The sequence below is a fragment of the Saccopteryx leptura genome, chromosome 9 (assembly GCF_036850995.1).
Source record: "Saccopteryx leptura isolate mSacLep1 chromosome 9, mSacLep1_pri_phased_curated, whole genome shotgun sequence".
Taxonomy (NCBI): domain Eukaryota; kingdom Metazoa; phylum Chordata; class Mammalia; order Chiroptera; family Emballonuridae; genus Saccopteryx; species Saccopteryx leptura.
This window is the reverse complement of record NC_089511.1, coordinates 5,006,189-5,032,809: the sequence shown is the minus strand read 5'-3', so window position 1 is coordinate 5,032,809 and position 26,621 is coordinate 5,006,189. Positions and strand designations below refer to the sequence as shown.

The window sequence follows — 26,621 nt, the reverse complement described above, 5'->3', positions numbered from 1 at the left end:
CGTTGCTCTGTTGCAGCCAGAGCCATTCTAGTGCCTGAGGCAGAGGCCACAGAGCCATCCTCAGCGCCCGGGCCACCTTTGCTCCAATGGAGCCTTGGCTGCGGGAGGGGAAGAGAGAGACAAAGAAGGAGAGGGGGAGGGGTGGAGAAGCAGATGGGTGCTTCTCCTGTGTTCCCTGACCAGGAATCGAACCCGGGACTCCTGCACGCCAGGCCGACGCTCTACCATTGAGCCAACCGGCCAGAGCCAAGTTTCTTGGAGTCAATGGACTCCAAGGAGGCTGGCAACAGGAAATGTGTGGAATCCTCCCCAAACGCGTGCAAAGCATGTGTATGTAACACAAGCGTGTTTTTCTAGGGGAGAAGATGCACAGCTTTCATGAAATACTCAAAGTAGCTGGTAACTCCGAAAAGGTCTGAGGACCCATCAAATCCATCACCTTTATACTCTTGGAGGAAGCTGGCAATTCAAGCTTGTAAAGCACTTTGAGAAAACCCGCATTTCCTGATTAAGAGCCAATGATATCAGCCAATGAGGAGATAGTAAAAGTCATAGCCTCATAAACTGGGTACTTGCAAGTGCTACTTGAAATGTGCTCTACCAGGCAGAGTTCAAGTAAAATCTCACTTGGAGCTAGCTTGTATCTGAGACTCACAGGACGTTTGCAAAATTTTTCAGTTACAGACTTGCAATAAGCCAAGGAAAAAGCCCAATTATATATAAAGTATTTATTTTTATGCACATATTTACCTAAAAAATTTACAGAAAACAAAACAACGCAGAATATATAGAATACCCCTCTTAAGACTTCTTAGGAGCAGAGGGTTTTATTGCTAGAGATCAAAGAATAAAATTTTGTACATGTGAAAGCTAAGATGAACATTTCTGTTAAATAGTAGCCTGGTTAAAAAGTTTTTGTTGTTATTGAATTTTCAGCTTTATGTCAAATGAAATTTAAAAGATTGCTCTTGAAATAATTTAAACCCTTTCAAAATCTTCTAATAAACAGGTAAAAGGCACCTCCAGTTCTTTAAAATATTTATAGCAATCCCAAGTTTAATTTTAAGGGTTATTCTAGTACACGTGGCTAATAGTCATACATAGTATGTCAATAACACTCTCTAACAGTGAGAACTGCAGACCCTAGTTGGTGCGCGGCCCGGTCCTCCTAGGGACGGAGTGGATGAGCACGTACACAATGCTAGTGTAACAGCACGTCGACCACAGTGTAAAATCCAATTATCTAAAACAATAATCACCGAATTCCCAGACAATACATAATTTATAACCAAACGGATATACCAGAAGCCTTTGGAGTGTTCTTAAAATTACTTTAAAAATATAAAGTCAATTTAGCATTAAATGAAAACAATCAACAGGAAAATACCACAACAGTGGCTGAAGTTCACTATCTGGTTTAACAGAAATTGTTTCTCAGAACAGCTCTAATTTCCTACAACATAATGGAGATGCGTTTTCCGCAGTCCAAGCTCAGCTGCTGGTTTTCCTGCATTGCGATTTAGAAAGAGTGTCAGAACGAAGGCACAGCCATACTACCAGCTGGTTTTCACGAGCCGTGGAGGGGGCGATGTTCCTGAAACCCTGGTGCAGGAGAACCAAGTCCACGTGACGCTTTCCTCTGACGTTGTTGGCATTGATCTGCTATTTACAGTAGTTTGCAAAAATACATCATAAAAACTGGATGAGGTTCTAAGTTTAACTTAGTAACATACATACATACATACTTCATGTGCAGCAATCTCTGCAGAAGCTGAAGTATTAAAGTGACACTAATACTGATACACAGATAATCAAAGGTACCGAAGCACTGATACTGTGAGTCATCATCAAGACGTCCGGGTAAGTATTGCACACTTCTTGTCAGTTGTTGCTATGACCGTCACATACCCAACTGCAAACGGAATCCTTATGGCTTTCTGCTGTACCACTCATCTGAAGAAAGGCTGTTTTAGGTCCCGTAACAATGACTGCAGATTGTCACTGAACGTGAGGCCTAGGTTTCAAAATTAGTTTTCCCGTCTGTAAAAATAAAAAGTAAGTTTTTTTAATATACAGTTCTATTAAAAATACCACCATTTACCTATAAACTTTAAAGAGCACTCACAGGGTTTAAGAACACTTCTCTGTAAATGTAGTTAAGATTAAGCAATTAATTGTTATATTTTCAAAGTTTTCTTTGAATGAAGCTTTCTGCCAAAATCTTTTATTACTTTACCATGCACACATACAATCTTTATTTGATGAATTCCTCATCCATTGGCTTCCTAAAATTCAGCCAATCTACCAGGTAAAATAAAACCCCAGCCTGTATGGACAAATTTATGCTCCTTACCAAACGAAGTATATAAAACATAAATAAAACTATGTACCTGGCAAAAGCATCTCCTTTTCCAACAGAAAATTTTAGTACTTATTTTCAAAGTTCAAAATTGATTTTTATTATTCCAACAGTAAATTTCAATTTCAAATTAAAATGTAAACCACCAGCTGGAACAGACATGCATATACTGCTGGTGTTTGGTGTAAGTGAATCAGCTCTTCAATGGGCCAAGTGACACATTCATAAAAAACATCTAGCGCCTGACCAGGCGGTGGCGCGGTGGCGCAGTGGATAGAGCGTCGGACTGGGATGCGGAGGACCCAGGTTCGAGACCCCGAGGTGGACAGCTTGAGTGCGGGCTCATCTGGTTTGAGCAATGCTCACCAGCTTGAGCCCAAGGTCGCTGGCTCGAGCAATGGGTTACTCAATCAACTGTAGCCCACGGTCAAGGCACATATGAGAAAGCAATCAATGAACAACTAAGGGGTTGCAACAAAAAACTGATGATTGATGCTTCTCATCTCTCTCCATTCCTGTCTGTCTGTCCCTATCTATCCCTCTCTCTGTCTCTAAAAAAAACACAAAAAAAACAAAAACAGCATACAATGCAAACAATCCCATTTGTAGGAATTCATCTGAAGAAAACTAACACGAGTATAAGATGTACACACATTAACGCTTTCATGCTCCGTTCACTGAATGCCTACTGGGTGCAGGCCTTGTGTGAGATGCTAGAGATCCAGTCAGGAGCGAAGTCCCTGGTCCTCATGGGCTTAGGCTTTAGTGAAGAACATACAACTACATAATGTTCAAAGTGTGCAAAGTGTATGTTTAATAGGGGATTAAATGAGGATGCAGCCATAAAATGGGACACTATATAATTAAAGTGGAAGACCTTAACTGAGATAATGCAAGTCCAGGACCTTGCACATGATTCATAGCTAATAAATGGTGGCTTTTAAATCATAATGTTGGCCCTGGCTGGTTTGCTCAGTGGTACAGCGTCGGCCCAGCGTGCAGATATCCTGGGTTTGATTCCCGGTCAGGGCACATAGAAGAAGCCACCATCTGCACCTCCTTCCCCCTCCCCTCTCTCACTCTCTGCCCTCTCCTGTAGTCATGGCTTGACTGATTAGAGCAAGTTGGCCCCAGGTGCTGAGGATGGCTCCTAGGTGTCCCCTTAGGTGCTTAAAACAGCTCAGTTGCTGAGCAATGGAGCAAAACCCCAGATGGGCAGAGCATCGCCCCATAGGGGGCTTGTAGGATGGATCCCAGTCAGAGCTCATGCAGGAATCTGTCTCTCTGCCTCCCCTGCTCTCAATTAAAAAAACCCCTCATGTTGTGTTGAAAATCCATAACACATCTTTCTTGTATAAAAAGTAGATGAAAATACATGACAAAATAAAAACATGGTGATTATTTTTGGTTGGTAAGATTCTAGGTGGTTTTAATGAACAGATCTTATTATTCTCCTCAGGTCAAAAGTGTCATCAGGATTCCAGTCAGCTCTCAATTCTCACTTTCACTTCAATTTCTGGTCATTTACTATTTGGTAATTCCTTGGTATCTTGATAAAACTTTGACACTAATTTTTCTCCTGTTTTATTGCAGTATATTTTATACACAGTAAAATGCTCAAATCCTGTGTAGTTGTATGAGGTCTGACAAATGCATTCGCCATGCGGTCACGACCCAGATCAAGCTAAAGAACATCACCGTCACCAGAAGCTTTCTGGTCGGGGAACCACACGCCCTTCACAGACACAGCGGCTCCCAGTCACTCTGCCGGCTGGGGCCTGGGCATGAATGGGGCCTGGGCACGAATGGGGCCCGACAGTGCCTTCTTCTGCACCCACCGCTCTCCCGCAGTGTGTCTGCGTCATCTGGGCCACCAGGCATCCACACTGCCAGGTCCATGTCACCTTCTATATCACACAGACCGTGTTCTACTGGATGAACAGATCCCTGTTGGTTCACCCATGGGTTTAATCTACTTGATTTATTAAAAATTTTTTTTCCCATTTGAGAGAAACGGAGCAAGAAGCATCCACTCACTGTTTTACTTAGCTGTTCTGTTTTAGCTGTACTCATTGGTTGCTACGCACATGTGCCCTGACCAGGGACCAAACCCGCAACCTTGGTACACCGGGACAATGCTCTATCCACTGAACCACCCAGCCAGGGCCTTAACTGTTTTAATCTATACGAATCAGGTCTTAATGTAATCTCATCATAAAAATTCCAATTATTGTTAATAAAATACCTCTTTTACTTAAGCCCAAACATCTGTCTTTTCAAATGAAGAAAATACTTACATCATCACAAGACATATTGTACTCTGCTAATACAGTTCGACATCGAGCAGCTATACTGAACACACGTGGTCAAAGGAAAATTTACTAGTTCAAGAATAAGCTGTTAATAGCACCGAGCTCGCTGAGAAGGTGCTTTGACTTCATTCAGAGTGCAACTCAACCTGGTAAAGGATACATCGATGGAGCAACAACTCTCTTGTGTATGCCAGCAAAAAACAGGCCTATTAGAGTGATACAGCTAATGGTGAAAAATGGGTGATTCCATAAGGACGTGAAGAAGGACACCTGTAAAGGAAGAGTTTGAAATGTAATGTGAAACTCTTAGAACAATGCACAGTCCTATCTCCTCACTTACACACACATGCAGAACATTTAATCCTCTAAAATAGAGGATCTGAAGACTTCCAACACTCCTAGTTCTCAGTATTGCTACGCTATAAAAATAGGTAATATATATATGTTCTATATCTTCAATGTAGCAAGATAATAGAGCAATATTCCCTCCATTCATTCCAAATATCTGAACCACAAATTCATTCCTATAATAAAAAACCACCCTACAAAAAACTTAGTGAACCCCTCCTCGCGAGAAGCAATTGAAAAAGCACAAGACTAAGTTCCCGGTAAGCAGGGACACTGTCTTGTGCATGGCTTCCCCCAACGTCTGAAATGTCACGTGGCCCACACAGGTGCTCGGTAAGCACTGAATGAATGAAGACGATCTGACCTTAATGAAAACACAGCTAAATGGGATCCAGTTACCTTCCCCGTTAGAAGGCACCCTTAAGAGAGCTGGGACAACCCTGCCACGCATAACCTCGTCCCAGCTGGACCCTTCTGCCACACTGGCATGGAAGCTTCCACACTCCTGTTCTCTCCCCCGGGCTAGCTCCTCACCTCCTTACAAGACTCAACACCAGCACCACCCTTCCCCTCTGCAGAAGCAATAACGAGTCTGGTTGTGAAGCCACTGAGATTCATTTGCCCATAGGACACTCAAACAGGGAAAACCCATTAGTGGCTCTCCATAAATAACTAGAATTCAGGAGAAAACAGGGCATCAGACCTGGGACAATCAGCTGACAGCAGGAAACAGGGCAACCCAGGACACTAAGGCTATGTGTCGGGACGGCATCCCAGACCCAGGGTCGGGACGAGAGCGGGCACTGAAGCTAGACTACCTGCGGTCGGAAAGTAGATGGAGGGAGACAAGACAAAGGTAGAGAGTCTGGAAAAAGAACTCAGTGGGCTGGCAGGTGAGTGGGGACGACACTCGAGCTAAGGGCCTCTGCACGCCCCGTCACGTCAAGAGGTGCGTCCGTTTCAGGCAGAGACTCAGCTGAAGAAAAGCACCTGGTGGACGGCCAGGCATGGTCCTGGTTAAAGGCACCTGTCCAATGACGAGAGGAGAGCCTGCAACAGCGGGAGGAAGCTCCTAGAGGGTGAGCTCCTGCAGGAAGATGACTGGTCAAGGGACGTGTCCTCTTCAAACCTTCGAGGACAGTGTTACCCCCGCCAGCTGTGTGTCTGTGGCCGCATAATGTTCGCACTGAGAGCTGCACGTTGTCATTTTAACTGGACCGGACAGTACCAGCCCTCTTCCCTCCGTGGGAACAGTCAAGCGGCCGCATCCGAACAGCAGTCCCCCTAATCAGGCGGTCCCGTGCGCCCAGCCCCCACATTCCCTCTCGGGGCCCTGCAGCTAGCCACTGGCTTCTGAGCTTGCAGCTCCTGCTGCAGACACAATCGCTACTTACAACCCTTGTCAGGTTGGAGGTTATTAAATACTAAATATACAGAGCCAACCCTTAGGCTAATCGTTATATTCTCACCTAATTTAGAAAATCATATTAACTACAGAGTTTTGGGCCTATTTCAAATTACATTTAATTCTGTGTCTTATTAAGATCTCAACTAGCTGAAATCAGCTTATATTTTTCCCAATTAGAAGTCAGTTTCATTTCCCCAGACAGACCTTTTTCAATCTTCTTGCCAGTTTCCTTCACTCTTCCCCTAAAGATGAGCACCGAGTGCAGCCTCAAGATCAGGTTGTTCTAAATGAACACACAGGAGAGTCTCCCATCTGCCACAAGCCCCTCTATTAACACGGAATTCCATCGCCAGCGCCCGACCTCTCACAGCCCCACCCCAGTTGGTCAGGTGGGGGGACCACATGCTACAACCCCGGGCTGAACCGCCAGGCACACTGCCCACCGAAGCCTCGCGTTCAGGGGTTCCTCCTGAATAACCCAGAAGGTCCTAAATAAAGCTACAACTACCGTGTAAAGGGGAAGTAGATTAAGATTTGTGAAAATTACACCACCATATTACCTCAACCCAGCTGCACTGGGGAGAAACTTCACTGGGGAGCTGGAAACTACTGCTCTCTAATAAAAAAGGCCGAGTTTGAAATTAAGACCTAAGTTAATATCTTAATTTCAAAAGAAGTCGAATTTGAGAAACGTGCTATCAGCTTTCATCAAAGGATGCTGCAAGAAATACCATTCTGAACTGTTGTTGCATTGGGTGTAGGCATGCGCCCAGTGTCCAATGGGACAGCTCTTGTTAGAGATTAACATTGAGGAAATAAAAGCTTTGCTAACTCAAGAAATTTACACATATGTTCTCTTCACAGACTTTATTGATCACGTAACTCTGAGACTCCTCTATAACTCAATTCTGGCAACTGGCCTGCCCACACGGCCTACACCATTGTTTTCCAACTGCCGGCCTGCAGACCGGGGCCCAGAAATTGTGCGCTGATTTGTGAGTTAACTACCCTAATGTTGTATGAAAATTATAGACTCAATAATCTTAGTCAAATTCGCTTGTGCTCTGGGTGATTTCTGCCTTAGTGGTCCCCAAAATAATGCTCCTATTCTCACTGGTCCCCAAGTGTAGAAAGGTTGTAAACCACTGGAGACTATCAGTGACCTGGATTCCGTCCTGGTTTTGACTTCCTAATTTAATGAGTTTTTCTCTAGTCTTGACTTATTATTTTACATTTTGCTATTTTATCATATATCTTTCCTGCTAAGGCATCTCAAGTGCTTTATGGGGTGAGGAAAGGTATTAACCAAACTCATGGAAGAAAAGGCTGTTTTATAATTTTTTAAAGCTGGCACCGAATGAAGCAGAACACAGACAATGTTTACACTAAAATGCACACTATGGACCAACGAGACACGTGCAAGTTGCACACAGGTTCAGAAACGAGTGAGAACGTAAGTGGAGGAATATTTCTTAGGCCTTTTCTCCCGTAAAGACACTTAATGCACAACAGCCAGCCAAGGTTTTTCTTAAGCACATTAATGTAAGGCATATTTTTAATACAATGATTAATACCACTATTAGTATCAACAGGTAGCAGCATTTGAACAATATAATGAACAAAGCACCACTATATCCAGTATCTCATTTAGTCTGTTAAAGGTTTTAAATCAAAACTTCTACCTTTTGTGTCTCGGGATCTATTAACCAGTTCCAGGCACCAGTAGCTGTGCAGACAGATACCACTATGAGAAGCACTGATAAAAGAAACACAGAATTAGTAAGGAAGCAGCTCTCCATCCTGACACTGCTGCCACCAGTTACTGGGGAGCGACAGCCACAGGAAGCAGCACTCCATTCAACGGCTCAGGAATTGGGAGCCTCGCCATGAACCTTGAGGAACTCTCCTAAATCTTGTGAACCTTTGTAACTGAGGATAATGCTGTTCCCCTTATTATTTCAGTCAGATCTCATGGAAGTTAATGCCATTAAAAGCAGTGAGAACCAGATGGTAAAACTTTAAGATTCTGTTACATAATCTGTTTCAATGTGCTTTGTGCTGACTTTGCAGATTTTGTAAATTCAAATTAAAAAAAAGAAGAAACCAAGCCCCTCGTTTTCTAATATATTTCTAATATAAACAAACCAAACAAAGACTCCCTTCTGAATGGACTGAGCTCTGACTGAAGGGCCGGCCTTGCAGACCTGCCCACTGTTCACTTAGACAAAGCTCAGTGCTGGCGAGTGTGGGCCCAGCACTGGAATCAGTATCGGATTTTCTCGACGGCCTTAAAGGAAGGCTGGAGTAAATCTCAGAAAAGGTGTCTTTCTCTCCACTAAGCTAGAATTATTTTAAAAAGCTCTAAATAAATCATGAATAAACTTAAGAATAAATGGCATTACTGAAAAAGAATAAAAAGGTACAAAGACCTAGTTAATAGTCTGATCAAGACAGTTAACTGTCTTTCAGTTGCAATGCATATAGTTTTAAAATGTAGAGCTCATGTTTCTAAGAGCAATGTAGTAAAAAATACAAAACAAATAAATATAGTAAAATCTCAATTATCTAGAATTCTTGGCATTTTACTTTTAGAAGAGGCAAATCACAGAAAAACAATTTCATTTTAGGTTTTTAATAACAATCAAAATTATGTTCTCAGCTCAGAACAGATTAAAACCAATTTCCTATAATTTTATATTTGCAATAAGAAATATACCACAGTACAGTTTTTTAAAAAAATAAAGCAAAAGCAAACCCACCAGAGGGGACCTCACACACCACACATGCTGACATCATTTATATGTAAGCAGCGAAACCACGCCCCTCAGAAAAAGTAAAGTAAGTTCGTTATATTACATTTTATAAGATGGGGCAGCATCATACACATTTTAAAAGATTCTCAAGTAGCAGTGAATCAAAGTTTTGGGGGTAATTACAGGTAAAGCAGAGAACCTGAAAAAAATCACTACTTGTAAATTCTCAACAATCAGAATTCCGTAGCATATAATAAACCCTCTGAGTAGTATGAACGTTCACGTCCTCACTCAAAGGGTTAACAAAACACTCGTTACCCAAAGGGTTAACAAAAAACACTACTCAAAGGGTTAAAACTTCGCAAACAGATCTAAGAAAAACTGCATGAAAAATCTTGACAGAAAAAGACTCGTAACTTCATTAGTGCTTTTTGGGTCCCACAAATTAGGTTGCAGCACTTGAAATAAAGCACGCCCCGATGTGTGCTGTTGTACTTCCTTTTCAGCAGTAATTAAGTCTCAACAATAAACATCCAAGAAATTAAGATGGGTCCCAACATAAGTTAGCAAAGTATTTTGTTTGTGATGTCATCATTTGCATATTTGCCTGCATTTGCTATATATTTCCATTTGCAGTAACCGCAATTCTTTGAAACCATATTTTGCAATAGTCATGATATTTGTGAAAATACAGTAATAATATGCGTGTTTTCCTAGGTTAGGCTCTAAAGAAGCACAACTATGCTGTTAAAATCAACTAAGTAATTTCATAATCTTTAACAAACACAATGAGAAAAAAATAGGTCTACAGTTGTTTGTATAGAAAATAATACAATAATTATTAAATAATAACAAGAATAAACTCTCGCCTATTCACACAAACCTACTTTTGTCACACTCTATATATGTTCGATATGATTTTCTGTAACAAAACTTTATTTCGATTGTAGACAAATCGTAAAACTGCTAAACAGGCTACTGAAGATTCTATCACATATGTAATGTAGTTCTTAGCACTGCCAGTTCCCTTTCTTAAAAATTCCTTTATAATGCATTGTTTACAACGTTAAATAGATTTAAAAACTATCAAAACAAAAGGGAATCTATAGTTCAGTAAAGCAAATATTTGTTATCCAAGTTTTCCATAAAAGCAAATCATTGCTCGGCAAGGGATAAAAGTATCAATTTATCCCCATAAAGTTTATTTCCCCCTAAAAAACATTCAGGCACTTACTTCTCCAACGTCCAGTGGCGGGTTGCAAACAATGAATATATTCAGTAAGTCTCCTCTCGAAAGCCTTGAGATCTAGGTAAAAACAGTGCAATCTCCTCGTTAGCTACTCGTGCTACATAGCTGAAGTTCATGAAGATGAAATCTTAGAGACTCTAGCTGCTTCAGGTCTAAACACACCAACTTACAGGCCCACTGCACTGCTTACTTCCTTTGCTACGACAGCGTAGCGCGCTTGACAAAAGCATTAGGTTTCTTTCATCCCAATTTCACATATAAGGTAACTGGCTGGTTTACTTTTAGAAGCTTCTTAAAATGGTTGGTGGAAAAGGAGCAGCAGCAGCAGCCTCAAGCGGGAACCAAAGGCTAGAAATTTGGGGGGAGGGGGGTTTGCAAATAAAAGGATCAACACCAGGTCGCGTTTTAAACTTCTGTTGGGAGCCAAGCGCCTCCCGTTAGAATAACGTACGGTCTTTATTTCCCCATGTAAAAGACGCTCCCATGTATAAGACGCACCTTAATTTTGGGGCCCGAAATTTGAAAATAAATAAATAAATAAAGTATTACATAAAGTTACTGAACTCAAGTTTTATTCATCACAAAATTCATACAACCCCTCAGCCATGCAAAAAAGCGGGAATGCAAGTAAAAAAAAAATCTACAACCAAGGTATAAGACGCACCCGGTTTTTTAGACCCCCCAATTTTTTCAAAACGGGGCGCGTCTTCTACGTGGGGAAATACGGCACTTGCTCGCATCCGAGGAAGCCGGCCTTCGAAGTCCCCTGGAATGCAGACACCCGACTCCGACTTCCAGCCCTTCCGTTTCATTAACGGCGCCGCTCTGCGCCGGGACCAGGCAGGACTGGTGACCCGCTAACGGGCCGGGCGCGGAGCGCCAACCGGCGCCGTTCCTCCCTCCGAACCGGGGCGGGCGACCCTGGCTCCACCCACCGCTGCCCCGACGCCTCCTAAACCTAAAGGTCAGGGGCGCCCCGGGTGCCCGCCGCGACCCAGCCAGGTGCGGGGTCCCCCACCCCACGCGGTCGCGCTCTGCACGCTTTAAAACAAGGAGATCGGGGACATCGAGAGGCAGCCGCTCGCCCCGGCGGTTCCCAGAACCCGCGGCGGGAGCCGGGGAAACGGCTCACGGGAATAAAAGGAGGGGAAGTCGGGAGCCGGCTCACGGGGCTGTTGGAGTCGGAGTCGAGTCCACGCGCCCCGGCGCACGCAGCGCCCATGCTTACTAATGAATTAAAAACAGCCCGGAGCAGCGCTCCGTCCACGGTTTCACCCGGGGGGCCTGGGGCAGCGGGCGCAACGCCCCCCAGCGTCCGGCCGGCCCGGCGGCCCCCCGGGGCCGGCTCCTGCGCCCCCCGAGCTCGGGCCGCGTCGGTCCCGCCAGCACGGCCTCCTCTCCCCCCGGGGCGGGGTCTCGGCCCCTCCGGTTTCCAGGATGGCCCCGGGAGGCCCACCTACCTTCCGCCTGCTCCAGCGAGTTCATGTCGGGCGGCAGCTCCGGTCACGGACGCGGTCCCGTCGGCATCGCAGCTCGGCGGCTCCCCCCCACCCCCCCGCCCGGCCCGGAACGCCAACTCCCACCTCTAACCGCTCCTCTCGGCCCCTCCCCGTCGCCCCGCCCCTTGCCTAGACCCGCTGCGGTCATTGGGCACGTCGGTCTGACCTCACAACTAAGACGGTTTTCTGTTGGTTGATTCCTGCACTGCCTCGGGGCCTAGCGTTGGACGGTCAGCCGGAGGGGCCAAGAACTGCCGGCGTCCTGACTGGTGTGACGCTAGCGCCGCCTCCTGCCCCGGGGAGGAACTGCAGCCTGCCGGAGCCAGTCCCGTTTATTTGTCTGTTTCTAGTGTGCGGCTTGATTCTTTCGTTCGTTAAATATAGATTCAGCGCCCACTACTTTCCAGGCAGGGCTCTGCTCACTGACAAGGGCTATAGAACTCAGCGTGCTTGCCCCCCTTCTAGGACTCAAGGGAAAATATGTACAGAACTAACTAGAACCCCAAATAATGGAATACCTTACTTTTATAGTACCTCTTTCCTAGGAGTCCAATCCTTTTTTAGCAAGCATTTCCCGCTCGATTACTTTTTTTTTTTTTTCTCACGGCAAGTTTCAGAAATCGTAAAGAAGGTAACAGTCGTGGTCTGGTCGCTCTAGCATCGTGGGGATACGCTGAGGTTGCGAATTCGGCCCCTGGTCCAGGCGCAAACAGGTTATCAATCAATGAAGGCAAGAACGGGTGGAACAGCAACTCCATGTATCTCTCTTCCCCCCCCCTCTCTGAAAATCAATCAGTAAATAAATAAATGTTTTTAAATAAAAGAGGCAACAAAGCACCCCAATAGCTAGAACTCTAAAAAATAAAGTCTGTAAGACATGGGCTACATTTGTATTTGGTTCAAGCGCCCCCTTGCTCATTGCCTTGGGGTCGTTTCGTTCATGCCTGACGCTAGGCTCTGGATCAGGGTACCCTTATGACCAAGATGGACTGGATTCCTGTCCTCAGGGTGGACGGGTTGCAGCAGGCCGCAAACATGCCACCCAGTAAGTAGTTTCACATAAGGGTAGCAGTCCTAGGAAGGAGGTAAGTAGTAATACAGAACAGTGAGATAAAGGAGCCAGTGCTCAGGGTGGTGGGGGCATTGTAGTTGAGAACCCCAAGATGGATGAGAAGAAAGTAGCCATGCAAGGATGAGAACTCAGAAAGTTCTGAGCAGCACTTTGGAGCTGCCCATTTTGAGAGCCTTCCTCTGGACCAAACTGTTTACATGCATTAGCCCACCGAACCTTCCGAGGAGCCATTTTTTAAACTGTGGGTCAAAACCCCTGAGAGGGTCATAAAACCGATCTAACAGACCACGGCTGTTATTTTTAAATTTTTATTTATTAATTTGAAAGTGAGAGAGGAAAGGAGGGGGGGAGAGAGAGAGAGACATAGATTTGTCGTTCCATTTATTTATGCATTCAGTGGTTGAGTCTTGTATGTGCCCTGACTGGGGATTGAACCTGTAATCTTGGCATATTAGGACAATGGTCTAATCTAACCAACTGAGCTACCTGACCAGGGCTTGTTTCATTTTATTTTGTTATTATTTTTTAAATGAACTAAAGTGTTGCCCCAGAGTGATCTCGGGGAGCTCCAGCAGCGGCTCAGGGCACTTCCTGCCTCAGCAGCGTGTCCTCACATGGTGCAGGTGTGTGCCCTCTGGGTCAGCCCGCGGCCTCCGGTACCAGCATGGAAATCCTGCTCTTGCTTCTCCCTTCAGTCCTTCAGCGTTTACTGAGGCAGCCGATGGGCTTCTGGCGGCACACCCACTTGTGGACCTAGGTGGGTGGCCACCCGTGCGACCCTGGAAAAGACGCTGCTACTTCTCTGGGGCTGAGTCTTCTCACCCCGGCCGTGAGGAAACAACAGAGCTCGCCTGGGAGGATCTTCTGTCTGTAACGTGAGTTAATAATGATGAAGGTTTTACCCAGGCACCTCCGCTTCCCAGACATTCTTACACAGCGATAGAGCTGCTTCTGTGATTATTTAATTACTGTTTTGCCTGCTTAATGTCTGATTAACGAATGCTCCCCAGGAGGACGGGACAGTGCTCTCATCTTCGCTCACCTGTATCCCCGGCACCTAGCTCTGTGTCTGCAGGAGTCCGAAGCCAGTGTTGGCTAAGCCGGGGGCGCAGGGGTGATGCAGACGGTTTCCTGCCCTCGGTCAGAAGGAGCCATTTGAACACGTATAGCCAGATTGGGCATTGTTCGAGGGCTCAGTGTCCGGGGGAAAAAATCAGTGCAGGTCCATAGTACCCTGGCAAGAATTGAATCTTGAAAGCACCAGCCCCCTTTTTTTTTTTTTTTTATGGTCATCATCATATTTCACTTTTGTCTCAGCCCCAGAGGCAATGGAAGCCAAGGCTGGTTTGCAAGGTGAATGCCTCCTGGCGCGGCTCCCCCATCATGGAGGAAGGAGAGCCCACAGGCAGTCCGATGGTGGGTTTTTAATGCTGTCCGCAATAGTGTTGAGAACGCATCACCCCTGTCTTTAGGGCAAGGCTTCGCTTTGCCAGTTCTGGTGAGAGGCTGGCTGGTGGCATGACCTGGTCCCCAAGCGCATGGTGGAAAATCAAATCTCCCCCCCTGTGCGTTTGTAAGATGAGAGCTAACGTATTTTTCATTATTCTTCTAAAGACCTGCGGAGGATATCATTATCCTGTGTTTATTGTATGTGCGTTTTAATGATATTTTGAGCAAACTCCAGGAGTCGCAGATTTAGCTCGTTTAGTTTATGGAAATTGTCTGGCAAGACACGGAACTGGCCACGTGGGGACTCGCTGTCCAAACCAGAAGTCTGACTTCATCTTTTTAAAAAAAAACCCCAGCTTATTGAGGTATACTTTACATACTGTCCAATTCATCCATTTCATACTTCATGGCTTTTAGTAAACTCACAGAAACCATCACCACAGTCAATTTTAGAACATTTTATGACCCCAAAAAGATGCCCCGTGCCCATTTTAGGTGACTCCCCGATTCCACCCAGGCCACCGGCGATCGGCTTTCCGCTTCTGTGAACTCACGTTTTCCGGCTATTTCGCATAAGTGGAATCATCATATGATATGTAGCCTCTTGTGACTGGCTTTCACTTCAGCGTGCAGTTTCGGAGGTCCACCCGTGGTGTGGCCTACCCCCAGTACTGAACTCCTTTCTGTGGCTGAATAGCCTCTCGTTGTATGGACATACCACATTCTTTTCTTTTTTCATGTCTGCTGGGTAGACGCGAGGACTTGCTGGGTCCCGTGGTAAATTTATGTTTTTACATTTAAGAACCTGCCAAGCTGCTTTCCAAAGCTGGCTGCACCATTTTCCGTCCCCCCCTATCAGTGCACGAGAGTTCCGCTTCCTTCCTGTCCCCGCCAACACTCGTCTTTTCGATTATACCCACGCTCGTCGGTGTGAAGTGCAGTGCTATCTCATTGTTGGTAAGATACACGTGGAAAAAAGTGATCATCTTAACCACTTGGAAGTGTTCAGCTCAGTAGTGTGAAATAAATCCACACTATTGTGCAACCAGTGTGCAGAACTTTGTCATCTTGCAACACTGAAACTCCTTACCCCAAGAAGACTCCCCGTTCCCCCTCCTCCCAGCCCTCCACAACCACCATTCTACTTTCTCTCTCTATGAATTTGACAGCTCCAGTCTAGGCGCCTCCTGTAGGTGAGGTCGTGCAGTATCTGTCCTTCTGTGACTGGCTTGTTTTGCTTAGCGTAACGTCCTCAAGGTCCATCCATATTGTAGCATGTTTCAGAACTTCTCTTTCTAAGGCTGAATAATATTTCACTGTGTGTGTGTGTGTGTGTGTGTGTGTGTGTGTGTGTGTGAGAGAGAGAGAGAGAGAGAGGCATTTGGTTGATCCTTTTTTTCATGATGGACACGTAGGTAGTTTTAAATTGACATACGTGCATTGTTTGTTTAGACACAATGCTCTCACACACTTAACAGACGACAACATAGTGTAAACAGAACTTTTTTATGCACGGGGAAAATGAATGAAGGCTTTCCCTTACTCACGAGCACATTTGCGGTGCTGAGTGAGCGGCAGTCGTGTGGACGATGGCCCTTATACCAGATTGTTCATAAAGGTTGGAGTCACTTCCATTCTTTAATCTTTAAAAGATTTTCCTAAAAATACACTTGCATCAGTTTTTGCCGTGTGTGTGTGTGTGTGTGTGTGTGTGTGTGTGTTTGGGAAGTGGCACGAAGTCCCCCCGAGAATAATTCTTGCATATGGTGTATGGTCTAATGGAGGTCAAGTTCTGGGTCGGCTTTGTAAATGTGACTGTTCTGTCCATTGCACGCTGCTTTGAGGGCTAGAATTTTAGAAGAATAGGCAGATGTGTCTCTAGGCCGGTGAGGTCAGCATTGCTGGACACTTCCTCTCTTGTCTGAGGCAGTGAGACCTTCTCACATGTTCTGTAAACATTCGTTCAGGGCACGCTGTGCGCTGGGCAGTGGGTGAGTGAGGGGGGGACGCGTTTTTGAAGGACACGCCCAGGGTTTAGGAGATTTTATATGCTCAGCAATTACTGAGGAATGAATGAAAAACTGGAGTCTCGACGCATACAGGTGTCCCCAAAGGACGTACGGAAAGGTTGTCAGACAGGTGTCAACAGCAGGGATCTCTTGATACCTTTTCCTGGAAAGAGAGCACAGAGACGGCGTAAGAAGGAGCGCCCCGTGTTGGACGCGGTGGGTATTCATGGCCTCCACGGACACACAGCCTCGGCTGGGGCGTTGCCAGATGTGGTGCTGGGTTCGGGTGGTCAGAGGAGGCCCAGGGAGTATCTGATCTCCCGTTCATCTCTGCCAGCTGACTTCTCCCACTTGCCAACATCAGCATTTCCTTTTTTTTTTTTTTTACTTATGTTTGTAAAATAAATAAATAAATAAATAAATAAGGGCAGAACGCAATAAAATATTCAAGTCGTTGACCCAGATAAACACCATGGACGCGGAGAGAGCTGTCGAGGTGGCCGAGCGTGAGTGTCGGCTCCCTGGCTTCCCTGTGGGGTGACTAACTCAAACGCTACGAACTGGGAAGGGCTGGGCTGTCTGAAACCTTACCGTTAGGAATATTAGTCACTTTAGCAAATTCACGCGTTCTGCGGTTATCCGTTGAGCGCCTAGGGCGTGGCCAGGGGGCTGTCCCAGTTGTTGGGGAAATGGAACAGACAGACAGAAATCCCTGTCTTCCTGGAGACTCCCTTACGGCTTGGGATTAGATCACACACACATACGTGGAGAGAGGTGGTAGGTGGCCGGTGCTCCCCAACACTGTCGAGGTCATCAGAAACAAGGCCAGTCCGAGGAACGGCCAGCAGCCAGGAGGGACCTACGGGGACGTGGTGGTTAAATGAAAGGTACCCTGAGTGGGATCCCGGGCCAGAAATCAGAGAATAAAGTTATTAATAGGGTATCAGCATTACACGTCAGTGTAAGACGTCGCTAACAGGGAAATTAGATGACATGGGAACCGCCTTACCTCGGTACCGTCTTTCTGATTTTTCTCAGAAAATTTAAAAATGCTCTAAAATGTAAGGTTTACTTTTAAAACGTGTGCGGGCCTGAGTGCGTGTGCATGCGTGCGTGCGTGTGTGTGTGTGCGTGTGCGAAGCGTATCAGGCCGTGATGAGAGACATGGAGAAGAGCTGGCTCACACGGCTGGTGGGGAGCGTGGGGGGTCCCTGCGGAGAAGAGGACACGTGGGCAGAGCCCTGGACGGAAGCCGGGGAGCCCGCGTGTGGGTATGTGAGGGACACCTGAGCTCAAGACGGAGAGAACAGCAAGGGGCAGGCCCTGGGGGAGGAACGATCAGGAGGCCCGCGGCCCGCCTTGCGCCTTGCGGGAGCGGCCGGGAGAATGGGTGCAGGTAGGGGATTAGGCCGGACAGGTGGAGGGCGTACACCGGGCAGCGGGGAGGGAGGGCTGGGCATCCGGAATCTTCTACGTCCTGGTCAGGACTTTGGCATCGACTCTGCAGGCAAAACCGCGGGTCTGGCTGTCTTCCCTGTGGCACGGAGCCCACCTCACCACGTGCCCTGCTTTCACAGGCTTTGGAAGGTCAGCCCGTGTGGGTCTCGTTAGGCGTTAGAGCGGGGAGTCCGGAAACTACAGCCCGAGGGCCAAGAAGTCCTGGCCCCACTCTCTCCTCCAAAGGTGAGCTGGTGCCTCCTCCCTCCTCCGCGCGGGGCGGTGTTCCATACCTCCCTAGTACCCCTTGTAATTGTTCTGTCACCTTCAGTATCTCATCTGGGGATTCCCTCGACCTTCTTCCTAGTTAAGGGTCGCTCTTGATGCGTAATGTCCTGGAGGCACCGTTCCTGTCTCATACAGAATGATTTCCCTGCCTGAAAACGCCCCCAAGGGGCACCTGCTGGACACCTCCCCTCCCCATCCACCCTCCGGCCACCTCTCTCTTGCCTCCGCTGCTCTCCAGGTTTGCCTTCTCCAGCCTGTCCCGTCATGGGTATGACGCAGCAGGTGGCCTTTCTGGACCGGCTTCTTCCACTGAGCTCTGTGCATGTCCCATTCACCCACGTCTTGCTGTGGCTTGAGAGCTCATTTCAGTCTATCGCTTTAATAATGTTCACTGTGCGCTGCAGTTTGTTTATCCATTTCCGGGTGAAGGACGTCTTGGTTGCTTCCAGTTTTGGGTGATTATGACCAAAGCTGCTGTGAGTATTTGTGGGGAATGTGTGTGTGTGTGTGTGTGTGTGTGTGTGTGTGTGTGTGTACATACGTTTTCACATCACTGGGGTGTGTTTGCTGACTCGCACAGGAGCCCTGTTTAGCTGGGCGTGTCCCCTCGACCACTGCCACATCCCTCCTCCCTTCCTATTTCTGGAGGCTTGATTGAAATTTCTCCAGAGGGGTGTTAAAATTCAAATTGTTTTCAGTGAAATTTGAAATTATGATGGAACTTCTAAGAGTAGACTCTTAAAAATCTTTTTAATTTTAAAATTTATCCCCACTGGGTCCTTAGCCTGAGAACTTAATAGATCAGCTGTCTCATAAGTTGAAGGTAATTGAGATACAACAGTAAAAAAGTTAAAAATAATCGTCCTAGCGTTCCTGGAGGCTTTGGGAGTGACACACGCGTTTAATTTGAAAGGGTGGGGGGGGAGTGGGCGGACTCTCTGTCGCCGAGCGAGGTTTTCTCGGTGTGCAGACATCAGGATGCACACGGTCTCCGTGGCACCCGAGCTCGAAACCCTTTGAACCCGGCTGATGTCGAGGAAGGGGAAAAAATGAAGCAGGGAAGAGGCGTGGCTTTCCCCCCAGCTTTATCAATGTATCATTATCGATGTGTAATATTGACGTGTGACAACGTGCCGCGTCTATTTCCAGGGTACAGTTTGAGCGTCGACGAGTGGATGTCCGACCAGCTCTACGCACAGGGTGATGCTCCCAGCTCCCTGCTCCCAGCAATCCCTCGCTGCTGGTCATCCCCGACCCCAGGCAACGATGGACCCGTCCCTTTTATCACTGTCGATTAGTTTACAACTCCTCGAGTTTTATGTACATGTCTGTATTCTATATACTTCTATGGAAATTATATACATGGCATTAGACAGTGGACCTTTTTTTTTGGGGGGGAGGGGAAAACATCTGGCTTCTTTCAGCTGAATTAGTTGGAGATTCATCCGTGGCTTTGGGAGGGTCAGCCCATCGTTTCTGTGTGGCCGAGTAACGCTCCAGTCCAAGGGGCTGTGGGCCGAATTGTGTGCCCCTGCGATGCCCCCATGGAAGCTCTGACCCTCACTGTGACCAGCCTTGGAGGCGGGACCTTTCAGAGGTAGTTCAGGTTCAGTGAAGGCGTAAGGGCGGGATCCCAGTCCTATCGGAAGAAGAGGAGGAGCGGGAAGATGACACAGCAAGAAGGTGGCCGTCTGCAAGCCTGGGGGAGAGCCCTCCTCAGACCCGGATGGCGCTGGCATCCTGATCCCAGACCTCCAGCCTCCAGAACTCAGAGAAATTGAACTTCCGTCCATTTCTCAAGCCACCCGCTCTGTGGCATTTGGTTAGCACCTCCTGAGCAGACCAAGGTGTGCGGGCACAGAGCCACTTGTTTGTCATCGGCCCGCGGATGGTCATTTCCAGCTCTGGGCTGCCTCCGCGGAGGCCGCTGTGAGCACGTCTCTGTGGAGACACGCACTTTCCTTTCTACTGGATCAGTTCCCAGCAGCGGACGGGCTGGTTTCTGAATGTTTTGCTTTATTTTTTTTTAAAAGCTTTTTGGTAATGTTCTTTTTAAAAAAAATTTTTTTTAAGACTTTATTCATTTTGGAGTGGGGGGGGGAGAGAGAGAAAGAGAGAGAGAGAGAGAGAAGGGGAAGAGGAGCAGAAAGCATCAACTCCCATAAGTGCCTTGACCAGGCAAGCCCAGGGTTTCGAACCTGCGACTGCAGCGTTCCAGGCCGAGGCTTTATCCACTGCGCCACCACAGGTCAGGCTGAATGTTTCACTTTTTTTATAAACCACCAAACTGTTTTCTGAGGGGGTTTTATATTCCCTCCAGTGGCGTGGAGAGTTCCGGCACCGCCCCAGGAGCCGCTCTGACTTGGGTGGTCCACCCCCCAGATGTGTTGGCCAAGGCTCTTCACCTGCTGTGCCCCCCACCCCCACCCCCCCAGAGGCCTGGGCAGGCGGCCCTTTCATGCTGGAAGCCCTCCTCAAGCACGTCATACTTTTCCTTTTTTTTTTTTTTTTTTAACTTGTAGACTTTCTGGGTTAAACCCCAAGTTTCTGGGCTGGAAGGCATTGAAAGAGCCTGGGCTTTAGATCAGACACACTTGGACTTGAATTGGGGCCTCGCAGGTCATGTGATCTGAGCCTCAGTTTCCCCATGAGAAAAAAAAAGAAGAAGAAGAAGTGTGTGGGGAGGTTGCTATTACCCAGCTTGCACGGTTGTCAGAAGTCTTAAATATAACACATTTGAAACATCTTCACTGAACACCTGGGAAACTGTATTCATTTCCCAGGACATACTGGTAATTATAAATTCCATTTCCTGTTTGACAGGGGTTGACCCGCTCGGCAAGCAGGGGAAGAGCTGAGGTTTTGATGGGTGCCACCAGTTAGAGGGAGGCCTCGAAGACGGTGGCAACGTCCCGTGGCATTGCCAGGGCTCGGGGTGACCTGGCAACGTTTAGTAACGTCCAAGACTTCCTTTGGCCGTTGGCGCTGTCCTGGGGATGCCGTGTACATGCGCATTTCTGCAGCTTCCGTTAAAACCATGTGCCTGGAGTGTAACTCCTCCAGGCAGCCCGCCAGGAGTCCCAGCTCCAGGTTACCTCGGGGCTGTTTTTAAGGAAGGGAACTGGAGCACAGGATGGCTCTGGGAGGGTGCTCCTCGGACCTCTGGGATCCCTGACTGTGTAGACGCCTGCCGGTTTTCCAGGTTGGGTTGCCCTGTTTTACGCACAGACCTTTCGTCCAGCTGGCCGAGGTGCGTAGGGGTGCATCGGGCCGTCCCTCCCGTGGAGAAGTGGGGAGCTGTTCTTTGATGGCTGGGCCAGACGGCTCATCTGCACTACGGGCGTTGGAAAGATCGTCTTGAAAGGAGTTCTGAACGGTCAGGCGGTTAACGTTAACACGGCCAGGTGGGCTGGCTCTGCGGGCAGTGTGGGTGTCCCAAGGCACGGGTCTGGTTCTGCCGGGCGGGGACGTCTGGATGCCTTCTCTCCTCCGCCGGCCGCTGGGCTCCAAGTCTCCCGTGGCGCTTCTCCTTGGAGCCGGCTGGCTTTCTTGGCATCAGCCGGCCTAGTTGCTAGGGAGCTGAATAGGGCAAATGCAACTTCCTTTTGCCTTGCTCACATCGAGCCATCTGCTTATGCCTTCTCATGGCCTTCAGACTTGGCCAGCCGCGTCGGGGAGAGAGGGTCGAGCGCAGCATCTGCGCTCGTTCTGGGGGGCAGGGAGCGCTTTCTAATAACTCTTTAACCCTCTCAGTCCATAGAACAGCTCGTCGTTTCCTGCAGCTTAGGACTCGGAGCAGGCGTGTGCTTCTGAGTGTTTGCTCTTTGTTTCTGTCTTGGGCTGTGGGTCCCCCTTGAGCGCCAGCCGCCCGGCTCTGCAATGAGGAGGGTGGGTGGTCCGTGTGTGTCAAAAGGCATGTGGCATGTAAATATTATAATAGTGGTCTTTATTGAGGATGTATTTTTTTTTTTATTTTGGTAAAATTTTAAAAAATCAATTGATTTTGCCCTGGCTGGTTGGCTCAGCGGTAGAGCGTCGGCCTAGCGTGCGGAGGACCCGGGTTCGATTCCCGGCCAGGGCACACAGGAGAAGCGCCCATTTGCTTCTCCACCCCTCCGCCGCGCCTTCCTCTCTGTCTCTCTCTTCCCCTCCCGCAGCCAAGGCTCCATTGGAGCAAAGATGGCCCGGGCGCTGGGGATGGCTCTGTGGCCTCTGCCCCAGGCGCTAGAGTGGCTCTGGTCGCAACATGGCGACACCCAGGATGGGCAGAGCATCGCCCCCTGGTGGGCAGAGCGTCGCCCCATGGTGGGTGTGCCAGGTGGATCCCGGTCGGGCGCATGCGGGAGTCTGTCTGACTGTCTCTCCCTGTTTCCAGCTTCAGAAAAATGCAAAAAAAAAAAAAAAAAAAATCAATTGATTTTAGAGAGAGAGAGGAAGGGGGAGAGAGAGCAACATCGATGTGTTGTTCCACACACGTATGTATTCATTGCTTGATTTTTTTCTTCATTTTCCAAGTGAGAGGAGGAGAGATAGAGAGACAGACTCCCGCATGCACCCCGATGGGGATCCACCTGGCAACCCCTGTCTGGGGCTGATGCTCTGCCCACCTGGGGCCACGCTCACAACGGAGCTACATATTTTTTAGCATCTGAAGCAAAGGCTTAATGGAGCAATCCTCAGCACCTGGAGCCAATGTGCTTGAACCAATCGAGCCATGGCTGCGGGAGGAGAAGAGAGAGAGGGGGAAGGGGAGGAGGGATGGGGAAAGAAGCAGATGGTCACTTCTCATGTGGTCCCTGACCAGGGATCAAACCCAGGGCATCCACACGTTGGGCCGATGCTCTACCACTGAGCCAACCGGCCAGGGCGCACAGGCTGATTCTTTTATGTGCTTTGACCGAGATCGAATCTGCAACCTTGGTGTATCAGGACAACATTCCAACCAACCGAGCTAGCCAGCCAGGGTCATCAAGGATGTTTAACGCTTGGTACTGGCGCACACGAATGATTTAGGAATTTTCTTTCACGAGCCCCATTGTAGAGTTCATGTCACAAACAGTAAAGGTGGCAGACAGTCACGGAAATTGATGGGGATGTCACTGCAGCATCGAGCAAAGAGAAGCTTAAAAAAAGTAAAACAGTGATTAAAAAAAACACAACAATTTCCCAAGCCCCAACAGCTTCACATACTTACTCTCAGGATCGGTGCGGGTCAATCGGGCAAGTCAGATTCGTGAGACAGAAACTCCTCTCTGTGGCGAGTCCACGGGGCCTTTCTTTGGGACGGAGCTGCGCTGACCATTGCTGGCCCCGCGCAAGCAGGTGAGCAAAGAAGCCGGATGAAAACAGACGTAGGCCTCACGAGATGGGGTTCCGGGTACGAAAAACCCCACAAAGTCTGGAGAAAAGCCATTACGGTTCGCATCTTTCCAACCCAGTGTCCCTGAAGATTTAATCACCTTTGAGTGTTGCAGAGCTGTGGAAACTAATGTATGGGCGACGGGAAATGATGTCTCTTTAAGTGTAATTTTGTCTTTTGTTCTTTTTCTTTTTTTTTTTTTTAAGCTGTGAACCATATAAACCTTTTCTGCTGACTTCTTAGGCTCCCCCTGAGGGCCACTTAAAGGTGGGGGGGGGGGATGAAGACCAGACCTGAGAAGGTAAAAACGTTATTGTCGTGGCTCCGTTTGCTAAAAGCTTTAGTAGCCATTTAGGTGAGTTCTGACTGTGCAGACTTATGTGTTTGTTAAAATGGATGTTATTAATATTTGCTATTTGGGAAGTCCCCCAGGTCAGCGCGCTCGTCATCAGCCTCTTGGCTTTAGCTTTTACGCTTCCACCGTCGTCTGGACTCTCAGGAACCGAGACAGACCCGAGGGCCGGAGGGACACGGTATCCAGGCCTTCTCTCGGGGTGTTTCAGCCAGCCCCGCCCCGCCTGGGGACCCGCTCGGCAGGCTGTCCTTACCTCCACGCCCGCACCCGCTTTCTGTGCTGCCGTCGAACCACTGGCCCGTGCTCCCGAAATAACATGTATTTTTTAAAAATTTTATTTATTTATTTATTCATTTTAGAGAGGAGAGGGAGGGAGAGACAGAGAGAGAGAGAGAGAGAAGAGAGACAGAGAGAGAGAAGTGGGGGAGGAGCTAGAAGCATCAACTCTCATATGTGCCTTGACCAGGCAAGCCCAGGGTTTCGAACCGGCAACCTCAGCATTTCCAGGTCGATGCTTTATCCACTGCGCCACCACAGGTCAGGCCATAACATGTATTTTATTACATGACAAATCAGTACTCCAGAGCCAAGTATAAATATGTCACTTAAATTTTTTTTTTTCTTAACCCACGGAATGGATAAGTAGAGCAAAAGTGTCCAATAATTAAAAGTGAGACCACTTTTCTGAACTCTATTTCCCCATTCCTTTAAATTTTATTTTTTTAAATTCATTGATGAGAGAGAAAGAAAGAGAGGTTGGTTTGTTGTTCCACTTATTTATGCAAACCCTGGTTGATTCTTGTACCTGCCCTGACCGGGGGATCAAACCTACAACCTTGCTGCGTTAGGACGACGCTTCAGCCAACGGAACTACCCAGCCAGGGCCCATCTCTTGCTTTTAACTTAAGTGGCTTCCACTGGTATGTCGTCCTGGAACTTGCTTCTTTTACGTAACGGTACATCATGGAGGATTGTCCACCCTTCTGGTTCTGACCAGCGTGTCACATTCTGAAGCGTGTGAGCCCATTTTGAAGGTGCTCTATGGAGCGGCCACTCACATCCAGCAGTGGCATTTTTCTCGGTACCTGAATAGGTAAATCACCACGACCCCCCCCCCCCCCCCCCGCCCCATTCTTGTCTCGGAGCTGCCGTGGCAGTTTGGGTAAAAGCGGTTTGCCTTGAACTGTATTTGAATTGATTTTTGTATGTATGAACCTTGACAGGGCCTCTCTCTTGCCTGCATTAAAGATGAGATTTGTGTCAGATTAGATTAATAATTCAAAATTGAAAAATGCTTTCCCCAACTGCGGAAGCGGAGAATTCAGGAGCGACTGTTAATGGGGACTGGCTTCTCGCGGGGAACGTTTGCGGGCAAGGAGACCTCGCGGGCTTGCGCCGTTTGGCCGGCTAGAAGGACCGGCTTGCTTGGCCCCGGTCTGAGGGACACCCGAAGGCACAGGTGGATGACCGTGGCTACCATCTGTTGAGGGCCTTCCCTGCATCAGGCACCTGTGTGAACTTGTTCAGTCCTCATCGCAACACTAAGAGGCTGTTCAGTCTGGTGCCCCTGGACGGGGCGGGGGGAGGGGACCTCGGGCCCCAAACGGAACTTCAAACTGTTCGAGAGACAGTGGCTGTTGAGCAGGGACAGTGACTGCGGCACCGGGGTGTGTGTGTGTGTGTGTGTGTGTGTGTGTGTGTGCGCGCTCGCGCGCGCTCGCGTGTGTCAGGGCCACGGTAGACGAAAGGCCGATCGCGCGGCCCCACCTCGCAAAGTGGGCGTCCCGTGCACGTGTCCACACCACTGACGCTGTCCGGGGAGAGGCGCAGAGACCTCCTCCAGCAGGTCCCGCTTGCCCAGGAGGCGAGGGCAGCCTCGGACGCAGACGCCCCCGCGGAGCCAGGCCAGGACTAGTGAGCCACGGCCCGCATCGCAGAAGAAGACAGAAGCCCCCCCAGGATGGAGAGACGGAGGACTCTGAAGATGGAGCCAGATCTTACCCCTTTCACCAAAGGCTTCTCAGCAGGAGCCAGGAGGACTCAGGGCTTGTTTCGGGGCACTTTGGAGAAAACACTGCACCTTTCACTTTGAATGGATTTTTGTGTGTATGAACCTTGACAGGGCCTCTTTCTTGCCTGCATTAAAGATGACATTTGTACATCATGGAGGACCCCTTTTTCCCCGTGGCCTAGTGACCTGCCACGGAGGAGGGTACTGAGAGGGGCGGGGGGCTCCTTAGCAGTCAATTACATTTGTAATAAAACCTTACAGTTCTCACTGAAAAAAACAACAACAAAAAACACTTAGAGATAAGTTCTCCTAATATCCCCATTTTACCGACAAAGAAACTGAGGCATAACGACGTTAAGTCATTCGTTTAAGCTTCCCAGTTAGTAAGTGACAGAGCTGAGATTCACATCCGGGCAGTTGCCATTTCCATGTTACCAGCTTTCCCAGATGGCCGGGTACCCGCGTCTGGGGCAGGCGCCTCCCCTCTGATTTCTTAGCAGGGCTGGCGGGGAGTGGACGTACCGTTTCACGAACAGAGAAGTTATGAAGCAGGAGGGAGAGGCAGAGAGGACACCATGTGGCAAGGGCTAGAGAAGGCAGGCGGCTTAAAGAACGGCCCGTGGGGTCCACGGCCAGTGTTTGACCAAGGGCAGCCTTTGGATTGCATTGTTGTCTCTACTGACGGAGGACAGAGGTAGGCTTAGCTCTTCACG

The 26,621-nt window shown here is 48.2% G+C and overlaps 1 protein-coding gene across 2 annotated transcripts; it reads right to left on the bottom strand.

Annotated features, from left to right (window-relative positions):
• Positions 1-713: 713 nt before the first annotated feature.
• Positions 714-11,986, bottom strand: CNEP1R1 (CTD nuclear envelope phosphatase 1 regulatory subunit 1). Of its 2 annotated transcripts, none has more exons than XM_066349540.1 (6): positions 11,890-11,986; positions 10,415-10,486; positions 8,110-8,183; positions 4,832-4,941; positions 4,657-4,711; positions 714-2,040 (listed from the first exon to the last, which is right to left on the bottom strand). In XM_066349540.1, the coding sequence occupies exons 1-6, from the start codon at positions 11,912-11,914 to the stop codon at positions 1,999-2,001; spliced, it is 378 nt and encodes a 125-aa protein (XP_066205637.1). In that variant the 5' UTR covers positions 11,915-11,986; the 3' UTR covers positions 714-1,998. The 2 variants fall into 2 exon arrangements, with proteins under 2 accessions (XP_066205637.1, XP_066205636.1); XM_066349539.1 differs by lacking the exon at positions 11,890-11,986 and adding an exon at positions 11,094-11,277.
• Between the last annotated feature and the right edge of the window lie 14,635 nt (positions 11,987-26,621).

Bases quoted from the DNA above. Each gene is read 5' to 3' on its own strand.
- CNEP1R1 (XM_066349539.1), bottom strand. From the start codon at position 11,241: ATGAAACGGAAGGGCTGGAAGTCGGAGTCGGGTGTCTGCATTCCAGGG. The intron at 8,184-10,414 runs GTAAGTGCCTGA...TTCTTTTATCAG, and splicing joins CGCCACTGGACGTTGGAGAA to TGCTTCTCATAGTGGTATCT. The intron at 2,041-4,656 runs GTAAGTATTTTC...TTATTTTTACAG, and splicing joins ACAATATGTCTTGTGATGAT to ACGGGAAAACTAATTTTGAA.